General features: G+C 42.1%; 1 protein-coding gene across 1 annotated transcript in view; it reads left to right on the forward strand.

Annotated features, from left to right (window-relative positions):
- Tmtc1 (transmembrane and tetratricopeptide repeat containing 1) overlaps window positions 1–15,612 on the forward strand; it is a 140,380-nt gene that overhangs the window by 12,485 nt on the left and 112,283 nt on the right. The window contains exons 2-4 of the mRNA XM_013033416.1: window positions 2,665–2,842; window positions 10,067–10,140; window positions 12,962–13,138. Of these exons, the coding sequence (XP_012888870.1) occupies window positions 2,665–2,842; window positions 10,067–10,140; window positions 12,962–13,138 (429 nt within the window). The remainder of the gene's footprint in view (window positions 1–2,664; window positions 2,843–10,066; window positions 10,141–12,961; window positions 13,139–15,612) is intronic.

The following is a 15,612-nucleotide window of genomic DNA, read 5'->3' on the forward strand; positions in this document are numbered from 1 at the left end:
AAGGTTCGGAGGACAGCACCCAAGACTTGCCCTTCTTGTAGCTTCCCAGCTTCCAGGAACTGTCTCACTCCTTGTGGGTTCTCCTGTACAGGAATGTAATTCAGTTCTTCATTATAAGGAGGGACCCAGCTGGTCCCCTAGTTCTCTGCCTGTTTCTCTTCCTTGTGTGGGTTATTAAGGACTGGGGCTGTGGATCTGTATGCACACTGCTGGCGTGAGCCTGGTAGCTGTGCCTTGGGGTCTCCTCCCACACAATGCATTTTATTAGGTCTAGTTTTGTGCTGTGACTGCTTCAGAGGGAGTGAAAGCAGAGTTAATTAGTAATTATGGTATTTGGAGTCAAGTGCCCAAATAAAGCTTGAGATGTTGAAACTTCTGTAAGGTTATAGTTGTGCATGAGTCATGGAATTTGGCATTTATATTTGTGAGTAGTATGTGTATGTGTGTAAGTGCATGTGTATATGTGCTAGTATTAAGGCTTGAACTCAGATCTGTGTGTCTCTTAGCTTTTTTGCTTAAGGCTGGTGCTCTGCCACTTGAGCCACACCTCTACTTCCAGCTTTTTTATTGTTTAATTGGAGATAAGAGTATCATGGACTTTCCTGCCCTGGCTAGTTTTAAACCTCAATTCTCAAGTCTTAGCCTTTTGAGTATCTGGAGTTATAGGTGTTGAGCTACTGGTGCCTGGCATAGTTTGTGGGTATTTTGGCAAAGACAAATTGGTTCTGTAAGAGAAGTTGATTGAGGGCAGGAGAACAAAGACTGAGTGGTGTTGTTTTGGTAAGATGGATTGGAATCTAGACAGCTACAAACAACACCACTTAGAATATGCATGCGCTCCCCAAAGAATTGTGTCTTGTATCTGGGTGTTTGTTTCTGTAACTCACAAGCTCAGCTTGGGGACATTACATCCTGTTACTAAATTAAACACAACTTTCAGCTGTGTCTGATCTGCATTTCTCTTTCATAAAATACTACTATTACTAATAGTAGTAATTATTATTTTGTGCCTGTAATGGAGCTTGAACTTAGGGCCTTGAGCTTTTGCTGTTCCCCCTGCCCCCAAAAGCTGGTGCTTTACCACTTGAGCTATAGCTCCACTTGTTTTTTTTTGGTTGGTGTTGTTGTTTGTGCTATCTAATTGGTGATATGCTTCTTATTGCCTTTCCTGCTTGGGCTGACTCTGAATCATGATTGTAAGATCTCAGCCTCCTGAGGAGTTAGGATTACAAGCATGAGCAACCAGTATCTTGATCATCACGATCAAGATAATCATCATTATTATTAAGTATTTTGGTTGGTTGTGGGGCTTGAACTCAGGGCCTGGGTGCTGTCTCTCAACTCCTTTGCTCAAGGGTAGCACTCTACCACTTTGAGCCATAGCTCTCCTTCTGGTTTTCTGGTGGTTATTTGGAAATAAGAGTCTCATGGAGGGCTGGGAAGGTGGCTCAGTGGTAGAGCGCTTGCCTTGTATGCATGAGGCCCTGGGTTCGATTCCTCAGCACCACATAAGCAAAAGAAAAAAAAGCCGGAAGTGGCACTGTGGCTCAAGTGGTGGAGCGCTAGCCTTGAGCTGAAGAGCTGAGGGACAGTGCCCAGGCCGAGTTCAGACCCCACGACCAGACCTGTCCCCTCCCCCCCCAAAAAAAAGTCTCATGGATTTTACTGCGTGGGCTGGCTTTAAACTGTGATCCTCAGATCTCAGCTAGAATTACAGGCATGAGCCACCAGTGTCGGCCATGATATTTTTTAAATGATGTTCAACAACCGATTTCCTTTTTCCCTTTGGTTTTCTTTTAGTTTCTTAGTGAGTCTTAACAATTGAATTAAGAAATATGTGGGCATTTGTTTTAGAACATGTTGTATAGACGGAAGCATGGTGGCTCTGCTGGTCCTTGCAGTTCAGCTGAAGCTGTGAATCCTGTGTGATGCTGAGCTCCCCTGTGGGTGATAATCAGACAACGCTTCCAGAAACTGAATCAAGGTTCCGTGGCACCATGCCTAGCTGAGCATGCTTCTGCCCAGTGACCACAACCATGGTCTCCTGGTATCAGTTTATTCCCAGAGGCTGTGGCTCTCATCCCAGCACTGTAAGTTGCTGAGATTTGCCAGAGAAACTTCCATAAAAACAAGAGTGCTAGAAGCAATGGATAGGGAAGGACAGGCTCAAATCCTTTCTGCCTCAGTGAAGTAATGCTAGTGTAATAAATTGCCTATTGATTGACATTGTTCTCAGATAATTCACAGACAGGGAAAATATGGCACCCAGGCAAATTCATAAGAGGATCCTGTGTTGGGAATCCTGTAAAAATAATAGCTTCTTTTGTTTGTTTATATGTTTACCTTTTGCCGGTATTTGAGCTTGAACTCAGGGCATTGCACTCTTATTTGACTTCTTTTACTCAAAGTTGGTGTTCTACTACTTGAGACTTAGCTCCACGTCTGACTTTTTGCTGGTTAATTGGAGATAAGAGACTCTCGGATATTTGTCTGCCTGGAATGGCTTTGAACCATGATCCTCAGATCTCAGCCTTCTGAGTGGCTAGGATTGTAGGCGTGAGCCACTGGCCTCCAGTTTGAATACCTTAAACAGTGCTCTCCTATTGCTTAGGTGGTGTGTTTGCTAAGATAGGTGTTTCTATTTTTCGTTTTTCCTTATCCCAGGCTGAATGTATTTTTGACTGGCATGGACCCTTTCTACTTCCACGCAGTGAACGTGGTGTTCCACTGCCTCGTGACGCTGGTGCTGATGCACACCTGTGAGAAGATGGTCTTCAGGAAGCGTGGCCTTGCTTTCCTCACGGCGCTGCTCTTCGCTGTGCATCCCATTCACACAGAGGCGGTGAGTGGATCATCGTGGCCAGAAGATGTGTTTGTTCAGATCAGCTGACTCCTCTTTCCCCTTTCATACTGAGCTCAAAGCTCTGCTCAAGTGTTCATGTATAAATCTTTCTGCCTGTCACCTTGGTTTATTTATTTACTTTGTGTGGGCCAGTCCTGGGCCTTGACCCCTGGGCCTGGGCTCTCTCCCTGAGCTTCTTTTCTTCAAGGCTAGCACTCTACTATTTGAGCCACATTCTACTTCTAGTTGCTTTTGGTAGTTTATCAGATATATGAGTCTCATGGACTTTCCTGACTGGCTTAGAACCATGATCCTCAGATCTTGGCCTCCTAAGTAGCTAGGATTACATCATCTGCACCTTTTGAGTGTTCACATTGGTTTTCTTGCATTCTGGAATGCACTATTGAAGAGGCACATTGATGCCATTACAGGCAGTAATCAGTGGTCACAGCTTCCCATTGCTGTATGTTGCAGAGCTTGAATTTAGGGCCTGGGTGCTATCACTGAGCTCTTTTGAGCTCTTTCTTTGAGCCATAGAGCCATTTCCAGTTTTTTAGTGGTTAATTGGAGATAAGAATCTCATGGGGCTTTTCTGCTCGGGTTGGTTTTGAACTGTAATCCTCAGATCTCAGCCTCCTTTTTTTGGGGTGGGGGGTCCGGTCATAGGGCCTGAACTCTGGGCCTGGGCACTGTCCCTCAGCTATTCAGCTCAAGGGTAGCGCTCTATCACTTGAGCCACAGTGCCACTTCTGGATTTTGTTTTCTGCTATGTGGTGCTGAGGAATGGAACCCAGAGCCTCATGCATGCAAGGTAAGTGCTCTACCACTGAGCCACCTTCCCAGCCCTCTCAGCCTCCTGAGTAGCTGTGATAACAGGTGTGAGCCACTGGAGCCTGGCTGCTGACATTTTTTTGTTTTGTTTTTCTGCAAGTACTGCAGCTTAAACTCAGGGCCTCACACTCTTACTCTGTTAACTTTTCTGCTTAAGGCTGGCACTCTACCACTTGAGCCATACCTCCACTTCCATCTTTTTTGCTGGCTAATTGGAGACAAGAGTCTCAGTTTTGTCTGCTACAATTGGCTTTGAAGTTTGGCCCTTAGGTCTCAGCCTCCTGAATAGGATTACAGGTATGAGCTGCTCCATAGGTCTTGCTAAGGCCTTTTTTTTGTTTTTGTTTTTCTTATTTGCTATGTTTCTGCAAAACTATTTAAGTTAATGGCTCTTTGGATAGGTACTTCTAATAATGGATGTATCTAAATTCTTAGGAGCAAATTAAGGAGGAACTGGTTGGTTTGTCAATTGGTGGATTATAAAAACTTACATGAGACAATAGATTACTGTGAGATTATTGCTGATGGTTTGGAGTTCAGAGAATTAAATTATTGGCCTAGAACAGAGACATCTATTCATGTGAAGATGAAACTAGAAATGACCTCGTTTCCTAGTCATTCCTCACGATGACTTCTAGGGTCACCTGCAATGACCCTGTTATTCTAAAACATGTAAGAATCATCCACCAGTAACTGAATGGGTTGAAATGAAATCAGCTACCCTCATAATATTAAGATTAAATTTTTATCTTTAACAATCACTTATAACTTTTATTATGATGTCTTAATCCAATTAATAATTCCAATTAAGAAGAATAGTAATTGGAATAGGGAATTGAGGGTCACAGGAAATGTAAGAAACAATTAGAGATTATGTATAAAGCTCAGCCTTGGGAACTTGTCTAACATCCTCAGACACAACATGTGCAAACACACATTCTTTATTTCAAGAAGAAAAGATGATAAACACGTTTTGCAGGACATCAGTGGCTCCTACCTGTAATCCTTGCTGCTCAGGAAGCTGAGATCTGAGGATTGCAGTTGTAATCCAGCCCTGGCAGAAAAAGTCGATGAGACTCTTATACCCAGTTAACCACAAAAAGCCAGAAGTGGAGCTGTGGCTAAAGTGGTAAGAGTGCTAGTCTTGAGCACAAAAACGTAGGGACAGAGCCCAGACCCAGAGTTCAAGCCCCAGAATAGGCAAAAAAAACAAAACTAAACTAAAAAAAACCCAACAAAAACACATTTCAACATAACTGTAATACATTAAGAACAAATACTAAGGGGAATACACAATGGAAGGATGAGTTCAAGGAGACTAGAGGCTATAATGTCGGCTGTGTGTGTGTGTGTTTCTGCCTGTCTGTCTGCCTGTCTGTCTGTCTGCGCATGTGTGCATGCATGCACGTGCGTATTGGGATTTGAACTCAGGGCTTCTTGCTCTTCCATGGTTTTTTAGCTCAAGGCTGGTGCTCTACCACTTGAGCCATGCCTCTGTTTCTCAGTTTTAGCTGGTTAATTAGGGATAAGTCTCACAGACTTTGCTGCCTGGGCTGGTATGGAATCTTCATCTTTAGATCTCAACTTCCTGAGTAGCTTGGATTACAGGCGTGAGCCACCTGTGTCCTGCTGGTGTTGGCTATTGAAATAAGGTCTTGCTTGTACAGATGTAAGATGAGGAGCATGGAGTTGCTACGGTAGGTATTTCGATTTTCACTATGTACATTTAAAACAACAAGATGGGTTTATTTTCAGATGCTGGCATTTACAGTGTATGAGCAGTTACTTGTTTTCAACTATTTAAAAGTGCAGTGACAAATTGAAGGTATTAGTCACAGATTGCCATTTTAACCATACTGACCATGTGGCATTAGGCCACTGGCAAGCTCTAATCTATTGCCAGAGACAACATGACTTTTCTGACAGTTTTAAAAATATAGTTGAAAATATGTACTTGAGATTGATCACAGAAAAGACCAAAATGATAGGACAGTAACAGTTTTTTGTTTTTGTTTTTGTTTTTTTTTTGTATGTGTGCCAGTACTAGTACTTGAACTCGAGACCTGAATGCTGTTCTTTAGTTTTTTCACTCAAGGTTGGCACTCTATCACTTGAGTCACACCTCCATGTCCAGCTTTTTGCTGGCTTATTATAGATAAGGGTCTTATGGACTGTTCTTCCCAGGCTGGCTTCGAACCTGGATCCTCAGATCTCAGCCTCTTGAGAAGCTGGTGTTCTAAGTGTGAGCCACTGGCACAGGGTACAATAACAGTGTGAATTTAGGAGTGGCAGGGAAGAAAGGCAGGCAGCTTTAGACAGTGTGATAATGAGCTGGTAACGCTTGAGTTACATTCGAAGAAAAGAGGCAAATTCTATTAACAAATCTCTTGAAAAGGGGTTCAAAAGCCTTTTGTTCTAATCAAAAAACAAAACCAAACAATCCATAGAAGTACAATGAAAGAGGCAAAGAATTCAGAGAGCTGGTATTTATTTAGAGAAGATATTTACATTTACAAGAGAGATATATAAGGTAGACACAAAGGATTTTGACCTTCCTAATAATTTACACTACAAAGTAAAAGAGAGAGGGACTGCTGTTTAATTCATAGATTTCAGTTCAGGTTTCTGAAGTAGAGGTAGAGAATTAAAAAGAGATGTGCATTATAGATGATGTTGTATAAATTGTTAAAACACACACAAAAGACACTGGTGGGGTGGGGGAAGGAGTTACTGGAACCTTTTTCTTCCTTAGTTAAGAACAAAAATGGGTTTAGAAGTTAGCCCCAGATGGGTGGAGAATTTAAATCTGGAGAATGGGCTTCAGTTTAAATACACTGATGTGTGTCTGAACCTGTTGGTATGGTTGTTAGTTACATAATTCACAAGTGGCTAATGACAGTGTGCTTGGTGTGGGACCTTCTAGGAGGTACCAGGTGAACACAGGGATGGATAAGGGGCTGCTCCCATAGCTGCTTTGCAGCCCATACAAGAGCCAAAGTACAGACACGTGATATGCTACAAGACAAAGCATTAAGCCTGGCGCTGGTGGCTCACACTTAATATCCTGCTCCTCAGTAGGCTGAGATCTGAGGATCTCAGTTTGAAGCATTTCTTTGGACATTAATAGTTTTCTGAATTCTGAATCATCAGAAAAAGCAGAGTAATTGACAAAATAGGAGAAATTATTATAATTCTCCCCTGGAAACTCAAATTTGATCATCAGAGAGACTTTACTGGTTTGAAGGAATGTATTTACGTTTAATTGAAAGTAGGAACAGCCAGGTGCCAGTGGTTCATGCCTGGAATTGTAGCTATGCAGGAAACTGAGATCTGAGGATCTCAGATTGAAGCCAGCCTGGGCAGGAAAGTCCGTAAGACTCTTACTCTCATTTAACCAATGAAGCCAGATGTAGAGCTGTGGCTCATGTGGTAGAGTGCTAGACTTGAGCAAAAGAAGCTCAGGGACAGCGTCAGGCCCTGGGTTCAAGCCCTAGAACCTGTACATAAAGAAGGAAGGGAGGGAGGGAGAGAAGGGAGGATTGGAGTGGGGTGTTGGGGAGGAGTGCTGACACATGGAGCTGGAATTAAGGATGACATTCCCAGAACAGGGACAGGTCCTCATTGGAAAAATGAGTTATAATCTAATTAGTCTGTCTGGCTTGTGGCTGTGGACTCGTTAAGTCTGCATTCCTGGTCCTGATTGATGCTAATGAAACTTGTTCTTACAGATAAAATAAATAAATGTTAACAATTCTGTTTGGGTTCCAGTGGCTTATGCCATGCCTGTAAATCCTAGCTACTCAGTATAAGAAATGAGAGGCGAGTGACTGATAGGGGTTCAAGGCTGCTCCAAGCAGGAATGGAGGCAGCAGCTGTGGACAGGTGTGGGTGGAATTTAAACAAAACGTAAGGGGTAGTCACATGGGTCATATTACGTGGGCATTTGGGGGAGAGTCAGTTCTGAGAAGGAGTGTAATGGGAATGTGGGGGAGAGTCAGTTCTGAGGAGTGTAATGAGACTCTTGCAGCTGGAGCAAGAATTTATACATCACACTGGGAAAACAGTACAGGGTCAGGGAAATAGAAGCTTAATAGTACTTTGTAAACAGGTATGGACACAGGGTGGGGACTTAATTGCAAGTTGACTCCAAGACCTTAGACTCAGGAGAGTGAGATCTGAGGTTGGTGGTTCAAAGCCAGCTCTGGCAGGAAAGGCTGTGAGACTCTGATCTACACTTAACCAGGAAAAAGCTGGGAATGGAGCTGTAGCTCAAGTGATAGTGTCTACCTTCAGTGTAAAAGCCAAATGAGAGCATAAGGCCTTAAGTTCAAGCTAGTCTAGTTCAGGCTTTATAGGAAACGTTACCTTGCTCATGTAACTGTACTCTGTACAGAATTTTTACAATAAAAAGGATACTCATTAAAAAAAGAAAAATCTATACAATTAATAAGCTGAGTGTTTTTTTTTGTGGCTGCCTTTCATTAGTAAAATAAATAAATAAAAAATAAATACCTTTTCTGGAAAAAAAAAGACTGGGAAAATATCAGCTAACAGCAGCTTTTGAAACTGGCAGGGTATCATTTATGTGAAATGCTTGTACTGGAACATCTAAGAGTCTGAAATTTTTCAAATTTTAAATATTTACATGTACACAATGAAATATCAATGAGACTCATGCCTAAGCACAAAATTCATGCATATGTCTCTATACACTCTATGCACAGAATCTGAAGGTAATTTCTGTGTGTGCTGGTTTTGGAGTTTGAACTAGGGTTGCTGTGCTTGCAGTTGGCTTTTTTGCTCAAGGTGGGTACTCTACCACTTGAGCTACACCTTTACTTCTGTTTTTTGTTGTTGTTGTTGTTGGTGGTGGATTGGATATTTCTCTCAGATTTATCTTCCCTAGCCACCTTTGAACTCTGATCCTTAGATTTTAGCCTCCTAACTATCTGGGATTACAGGTGTGAGCTACTGTGCCCCACTGAGGATAATTGTATGCGTATTTTTGGCCTACTTACAGTGTGACTGATGTATCGCACATGATGTCTGGTATGGAGACTTTCCTCTTCTAATGCCATGCCAACTCTCATGTAACAATTATCAGCTCGTGGAGCATTTTTGATATTTAGATTAGGGATGTCAACCTGAAATGTGTCATATAGATGAAGGTTAACAGCATCAAATATGGAAATTGCCCACCAGGAATAAATTTGTTTGTAAAATGTGTTTTTTTTTTATTTGTAGAAAGTACATAATTCTGTATATATAGTTTTTGTGGGTTTTTTTAGTGGGGGGTTGGTTGGTTGTGGGGCTTGAACTCTGGGCCTGGGTACTGTCCCTCAGGATCCTCTCTGAGGATCATAGTTCAAGGCCAGCCTGGGCAGCAAAGTCCATGAGACTTTTATCTCCAATAAACCATCAGAAAACCGGAAGTGGCACTCAAGCGGTACAGCACTAGCCTTGAGCTGAAGAGCTGAGGGACAGTACCCAGGCCCAGAGTTCAAGCCCCACAACCAACCAACCCCCCCTAAAAAAACCCACAAAAACTATATATACAGAACTATGTACTTTCTACAAATAAAAAAAACACATTTTACAAACATATATATATATATGGGTTTTTTAATTTCTCCTCCTCCTCTTTCTCCTCCTTCTCCTTCTCTTTCTCCTTCTTCTTCTCCTTCTTCTCCTTCTCCTTCTCCTTCTTCTCCTCCTCCTCCTTCTTCTTCTTCTGCTTCTCCTGCTTCTCGTTTTGCTTCTCCTTCTGCTTCTGCTTCTCCTTCCCCTATTGTTTCTCCTTCTGCTTCTACTTCTCGTTTTCCTTCTTCTTCTTCTCCCCCTCTTCCTCTTCCTTCTATTCTTCCTCCTCCTCCTCCTCCTTCTTCTTCTCTTTTTCCTGTGTTGCTATTGGGGCTTGATCTTGGACCCAGGTTATCTTTTTCAGTCAAAGCTGGTGATCTACCATTTTCTGTCTAGGCTGGCTTCCAGCTGTGGTCTTCAGATCCCAGCTTCCTGAGTAGTTAGGGTTACAAATGTGAGCCACCAGTACCTGGCTTAAGATTTGTTTTAAGAAGAGGTCAATAAGTAAATAAACTTCGATGCTATATTAAGTGACTCTCATGAAATAGAGGCTAGAAATACAACTAAGCATGAAAAACTCTCCCCTTCCATTCTTTTTCTTCTTCAATCGACTTTTTTGTATGCTTCACTTAAAGTATGTATAATAATCCAAGGCCACCAGAGGTGGCCATATGTGGGAATTGGAAGAATAGTGTGCTTTCTGTTTTATTACACCTTTCTTTCATCGAAAACAAATACGCTTCCATAAGATTTTTTGACAGTAGTTGAGTAATCTTTTGGTTTTTAATTTTGCTGTTGTGTTGGACTTCCTAGGTGGCTGGGATTGTGGGCAGAGCGGATGTGCTGGCCTGCCTTCTGTTTCTGCTGGCCTTCCTCTCCTACAACAGGTAAGGGTGGGACCACCTCCTGAGACTACAGTCATGCTGTGCTGAGCTCAGGAGCATCAGGGGACTGTCTGGCTATTTCCTGCTCCTCTTGGAACCATAGCTATGGAGACTTCTCCAATGAGAGGACTCTAAGCTTTTGCTTCTCAGTTCCTTTTACTTGTAGTGTCTGTCTGGAAATGGAATTTAGAATCTTTGCTTTGAGCCAGAATTTATTGAGGGGAGGGTATAATATTCTGGACGGTTTGTCTGTCATTTAATTTCTTCTCATTTGGTTCCTGTCTTTTAGTCTTTCTTTATTATCCTCACTAAAGTTTAACATAACAGGTTAGACAGTAGTATTTCTCAACTGTGCTTTTCCAACTTAGAAGGATTTCATCAAAAGATGAAATGATTTTCATCATTTCTTTTCTGTTGTGCTTAAAATCCTGCAAATGATGAGTTCTCACCTGAGTTCTGACATTAAAGTTGTGGATTAAAGAACGTGAGTGGGAGCAGAGGGCTCTGGGCATGGCAGGCCAACTATGCCACTTACTCCCTGGAGAGATGCCTGGGTAAGGATTAGATTTTGACCCTTATTACAAATCCCAGTGACTGTGTTTTAGGAATGCTATTGTAAACTATCGGTTCAGTCCCATTCACTTGGGCAGAACATCATTGCTTCAAGCAACCCTTTGAAACCATGGACCAAAATAAAACTTTTCCCTTTAAGTTACTCTGCAGCATTTTGGTTTCAGCTACACAAAAGTAACTAATACACAAGAGATGAGAGGAAGTTGCTCCTAGTTAAAAATAACTTCTCAGTTCGCATATACCTGTAATCTCAACTATTCAGGAGGCTGAAATCTGAGGATCCTGGTTCAAAGCCAGCCTGGGCAGGAAAGTCCATGAAACTCTTTCCCACAGTTAACCAGAAGAAAGCTACAAGTGGAGCTGGCTCAAATGGTATAGCACTAGTCTTGAGTACAAAAGCTAAGGGACAGCACCCAGGCCCCTAGTTCAAATCTCAGTACCAACACACACACACACACACAATCCCTTTTCCTGGGCTTTCCTGCATGGTTACTATATCTGGGGTTAGCCCTATACATGGGTGTGACCAAAAGCCATATGGTTACAGATTAACTGTGCACACCCTGCTTGCTTTAAGGAATTAAAGCAGTAGACCAACTCCAGAGAAAATGGCATCCATGTTCAGTTCTGCATGTTTGGTGACACAATTATTCTAAGAAGGAGGAAATAGCACAAGCACAGAGTATCAGCCTTTGTCTCAAAGCTCTAGGGACCCAAGGGGTATGACACCTGCTGAGAAGACCGAGCTCTTAGGGCCAATTCTGTTTTATAGGGTAGAAAACAGCACCACAGAGATTTTGGAAATCCCTCTGGAAATTATACTGAGGACAAATAAACACTACCCAATACATGTTCATGAAAAAATAAATTAAAAAATATAGATTAGTCAAAAGAAAAGAAACCAGTTTATCCATTTTTTTCTCGATATATACATCTATATATGTGTATATATAGATGTATATATACACATATATATATGTATCTTCACTGTTTGGTATGCAGAAGCATATAAATGTTCTTTGCTCAAGTAATCATGATGACAATAAATACTCAGCATGTGATAATGGTTGATTCAGTCCTCCATAAAAAGCTGTGGTCTCATTTCTTGCTTTGTTTTGGTTAAACACGGGTCGGGGGTTCTGATTTGAAATAGAGAATCTGGCTCTAGAGCTTGCTCATATGTGATTCACTTAAAGCCTGTTACTACCCACATACAAGTATTTTCTTAAAGCTAGGTGCTGGTGGCTCACACCTGTAATCTTAGCTTCTCAGGAGGCTGAGATCTGAGGGTCATAGTTCATAGCCAGTCTGGATAGACAAATCAAGAGATTCTAATCTCCAATTAAGTAGACAGAAGTGGAGGTGTGGCTCAAGTGGTAGAGTGCCTGCCTTGAGCAAAAATCTAAGGGAAAGCATCCAGGCCCTGAATTCAAGCTCCAGTGCCAACATACTCAAAAAGTATTCACCTAAGTATCTTTCCATCTCTTGAATTAAGTCTCTAAGGTATCATTTTAATGTCTTTATATAGATTTATTGTTTAACATACTAGATTTTGGAACAATTTGCATGTACTATAATTTAAGTACCAAATTTAGTATGTTTTTCCAACTTAGCAGTGTTTACTTATTTAGGTACTAGGGCTTGAATTCAAGGACTGAGTGCTGTCCCGTAGCTGCCTCCTTCACCCGCTTCACTCTCAAGGCTGGTGCTCTACCAACTGAGCCGCAGTTCCAATTTCTGACTTTTTTTTTTTTTTTTGGGGTCTGGTCTTGGGGCCTGAACTCTGGGCCTGGGTGCTTTCCCAGCTCAAGGCTAGCGCTCTACCACTTGAGCCACAGCGCCACTTCCGGCTTTTTTCTTTTTGCTTATGTGGTGCTGAGGAATCGAACCCAGGGCCTCATGCATGCAAGGCAAGTGCTCTACCACTGAGCCACCTTCCCAGCCCTCAATTTCTGACTTTTTGGTGACTAATTAGATATAAGAGTATCACAGACTTTGCTTCCTGAGCTGGCTTTGAACCATGATCCTCAGATCTCAGCTTGCTGAGTAGCTAAGAGTATAGTTGTAAGCATCCAGCTCTACCGTAGCAATTTTAACTAATTATATGATGAATGCCTTGAAGAAAGCTTTGCTGAGCTGCTTAATTGCCTAGGGGACAGCAACATTGTTACTAAATCTTATCTGTAAAAGGTAAGATGTCTTTGTGGCCCACATTTCTTAGGTTAAAAGAATGTACTACTGTGTTTTCCAGAAGTCTGGGTCAGTGCTGTGCTGGGGAAAGGTTTCCTCCCACCGGTTCTCCCATCTTCTTGCTGCTCAGTCTGCTCCTGGGGACCTGCGCTATGCTGGTTAAAGAGACAGGCATCACAGTGTTTGGAGTATGCTTGGTTTATGACCTCTTCTCTCCCTCCTACAAGGAAGACACGGTGTAAGTCATTTTGTACATTTTTTTGGTGCTGGTACTAGGACTGGAACTCAGGGCCTCATGCCCTGGCTTGGCTTTTTTTGCTCAAAGTTGGTGCTCTACTGCTGGAGCCACATCTCCACTTCTGGCTTATTGCTGAGTAATTGGAGATAAGACTCTCTTGGATTTGCCTGCTCAGGCTGGCTTTGAACCATGATCTTTCAGATCTCAGCCTCCTGAGTAGCTAGGATTAAAGGTATGAACCACCAGTGCCCCTGGCTGCATTTTACACTTTTGATATCAAGTGCTGTCTAGTAGAGAATTCCTTAAAATGCTAGCTTCTGAACTTCCATTGAAAATAAATAGAAATAGAAACAAAATATAATCTCACCTTAGATTGTAATATAACAGGACCTATTTCATTAAGATAAATGTATTATATCTGTTTGGACTCCTTACATTTTATGAAGTTTTGTTAGGACTGTAAAGTTAAGGAGCTGCAGATTGGGAAATAAAAAAGTATCTTAACTGAAAATGTATACTGCCAGTGCGTTTTAGTTGCCTGCTACTGAGAATATCTTAATTCACACAGAATTGATTGTATTTATTAACAGCTTGCCTGAATCTCTGAGTTCAATGGAACATCATCCATCAAGTAACACCGCTCACTTAGAACCTATGTGCTTGCCCATGATGTTACATAAAAGTTTTAGGAAGTGCCTTATTGGAGTTCTATAAGAAGCCTGTCTAAATCATACCTGAATACGTAGTACATTATTTTCAAGATAAAACAAGCTTATAGCGGGACACTGATGGCTCACACCTATAATCCTAGCTACTCAGGAGGCTGAGACCTGAGGATCACATTCAAAGCCAGCCTGAATAGGAAAGTCTGTGGGACTCTTATCTCCAGTTAACCACTAGAAAACTGGAAGTGGAGCTGTAGCTCAAAGTGATAGAGTGCTAATCTTGAACAAAAGAACTCAGAGGCAGTGCCCAGGCCCTGAGTTCAAGCCCCACAGCTGACAACAAACAACAACAACACTCAGTTGCCCATTTACATTTAAAAGGGTAAGGAATGTTCATTTAGTCTGTGGATTACAGTTGGTAAGAATAAGGCATATTAAAAATTGAAGCACACACCGCTAATGCTTCTCTCCTATTAAATTCATAATTACTACCAATTTTATATGCAGACTTTTTTCCTGTGTGATAGTACTAGAGCTTGAGCTCAGGGCCTTCTTGCTTCATTAGCTTTTTCCTCTCAAGGCTGGTGCCCTACCACTTGAGCCACAGCTCCACTTCTGAATGTTTGCAGGTTAATTGGAGAGAAGGGTCTCTCAGATTTGTCTTCCCAGGCTGGCTTTGAACTGATATTCTCAGATCTCAGTCTTATAAATAACTATGGTTATTGGTATTGAGTCACATCTGGCTCAGATCTGTTTTTCCTTCCTTCCTTCCTTCCACTCCCTCCCTCCCTCCTTCCCTTCTCCCCCCTTTCTTTCTTCCTTTCTTTCTTTGTTTCTTTCTTTCTCCCCTTCCTTTCTTTCTTTCTCCCCTTCCTTCCTTCCTTCCTTCTTCTCTCTCTCTCTCTTTCTTTCTTTCTCTTCTGTCAGTTGTAGGTTTTGAACTCAGGGCCTGGGTGTTGTCCCTGAGCTCTATGTGCTCAAGGCAAACACTCTTCCACTTGAGCCACAGTGCCACTTCCAGTTTTCTAGTGGTTCATTGGAGATAAGAGTTTCATGGACTTTCCTGCCCAGGCTGGCTTTGAATCTCAATCCTCAGATCTCAGCCTCATGAGTAGCTAGGATTACAGGTGTGAGCCACCAGTGTCTGGCCTAAGATCCTTAACCCTTATAATGTCCTGGATTTATTTTGCCTTGGTCAATGAAGAATTTGATTTTGAAAATAATTTTTTTGTTTTTTAAATCACATCACCTACACTGTGCTGTTAGATTTGTATCACATTTCTGTCTGGGAGTGTGATACACGAGGATAATTTAAGCATGTAGCACTCTTTTGGCATTTTGTAAATCTTAAACACATATAAAGGAAGGATCTCAGTAATCACTTTAACACAAGCTTGGCGCAAAATTGCCCATGAACCAAAGCCCCTCCCCTGGCCCTGGATGAGGAGCACCTTTGATTTCTTTCAACGGATGGAAACAGTGGCATCACCAGCCTTGCTTTCAGAGGACAATCTTGAGGGCCCTCTTTTTTCCCCACAGTTGTCTTCTTGTTACTCCCCCGCCTCCTTCCTTCGCTTCCTCTCCACCACTCCCTGCTTTTTGTTCTAGTACTGGGGCTTAAACTCAGAGCCTGGGCACTGTCCTTTAGTTATTTCCTCTCACAACTGACACTCTACCACCTGAGTCATACCTCCACTTTTGGCTTTTTACTGGTTTACTGGGAATAAGAGGCTGACAAACTTGTAAGCAGTGATCATGAGCCCACCAGCACCTGGCTAACGTATAAATTTTGTTTTTGTCTATCTGGTG

This window comes from Dipodomys ordii, unplaced genomic scaffold (assembly GCF_000151885.1).
Source record: "Dipodomys ordii isolate 6190 unplaced genomic scaffold, Dord_2.0 Scaffold167, whole genome shotgun sequence".
In the NCBI taxonomy this organism is placed as follows: Eukaryota; Metazoa; Chordata; class Mammalia; order Rodentia; family Heteromyidae; genus Dipodomys; species Dipodomys ordii.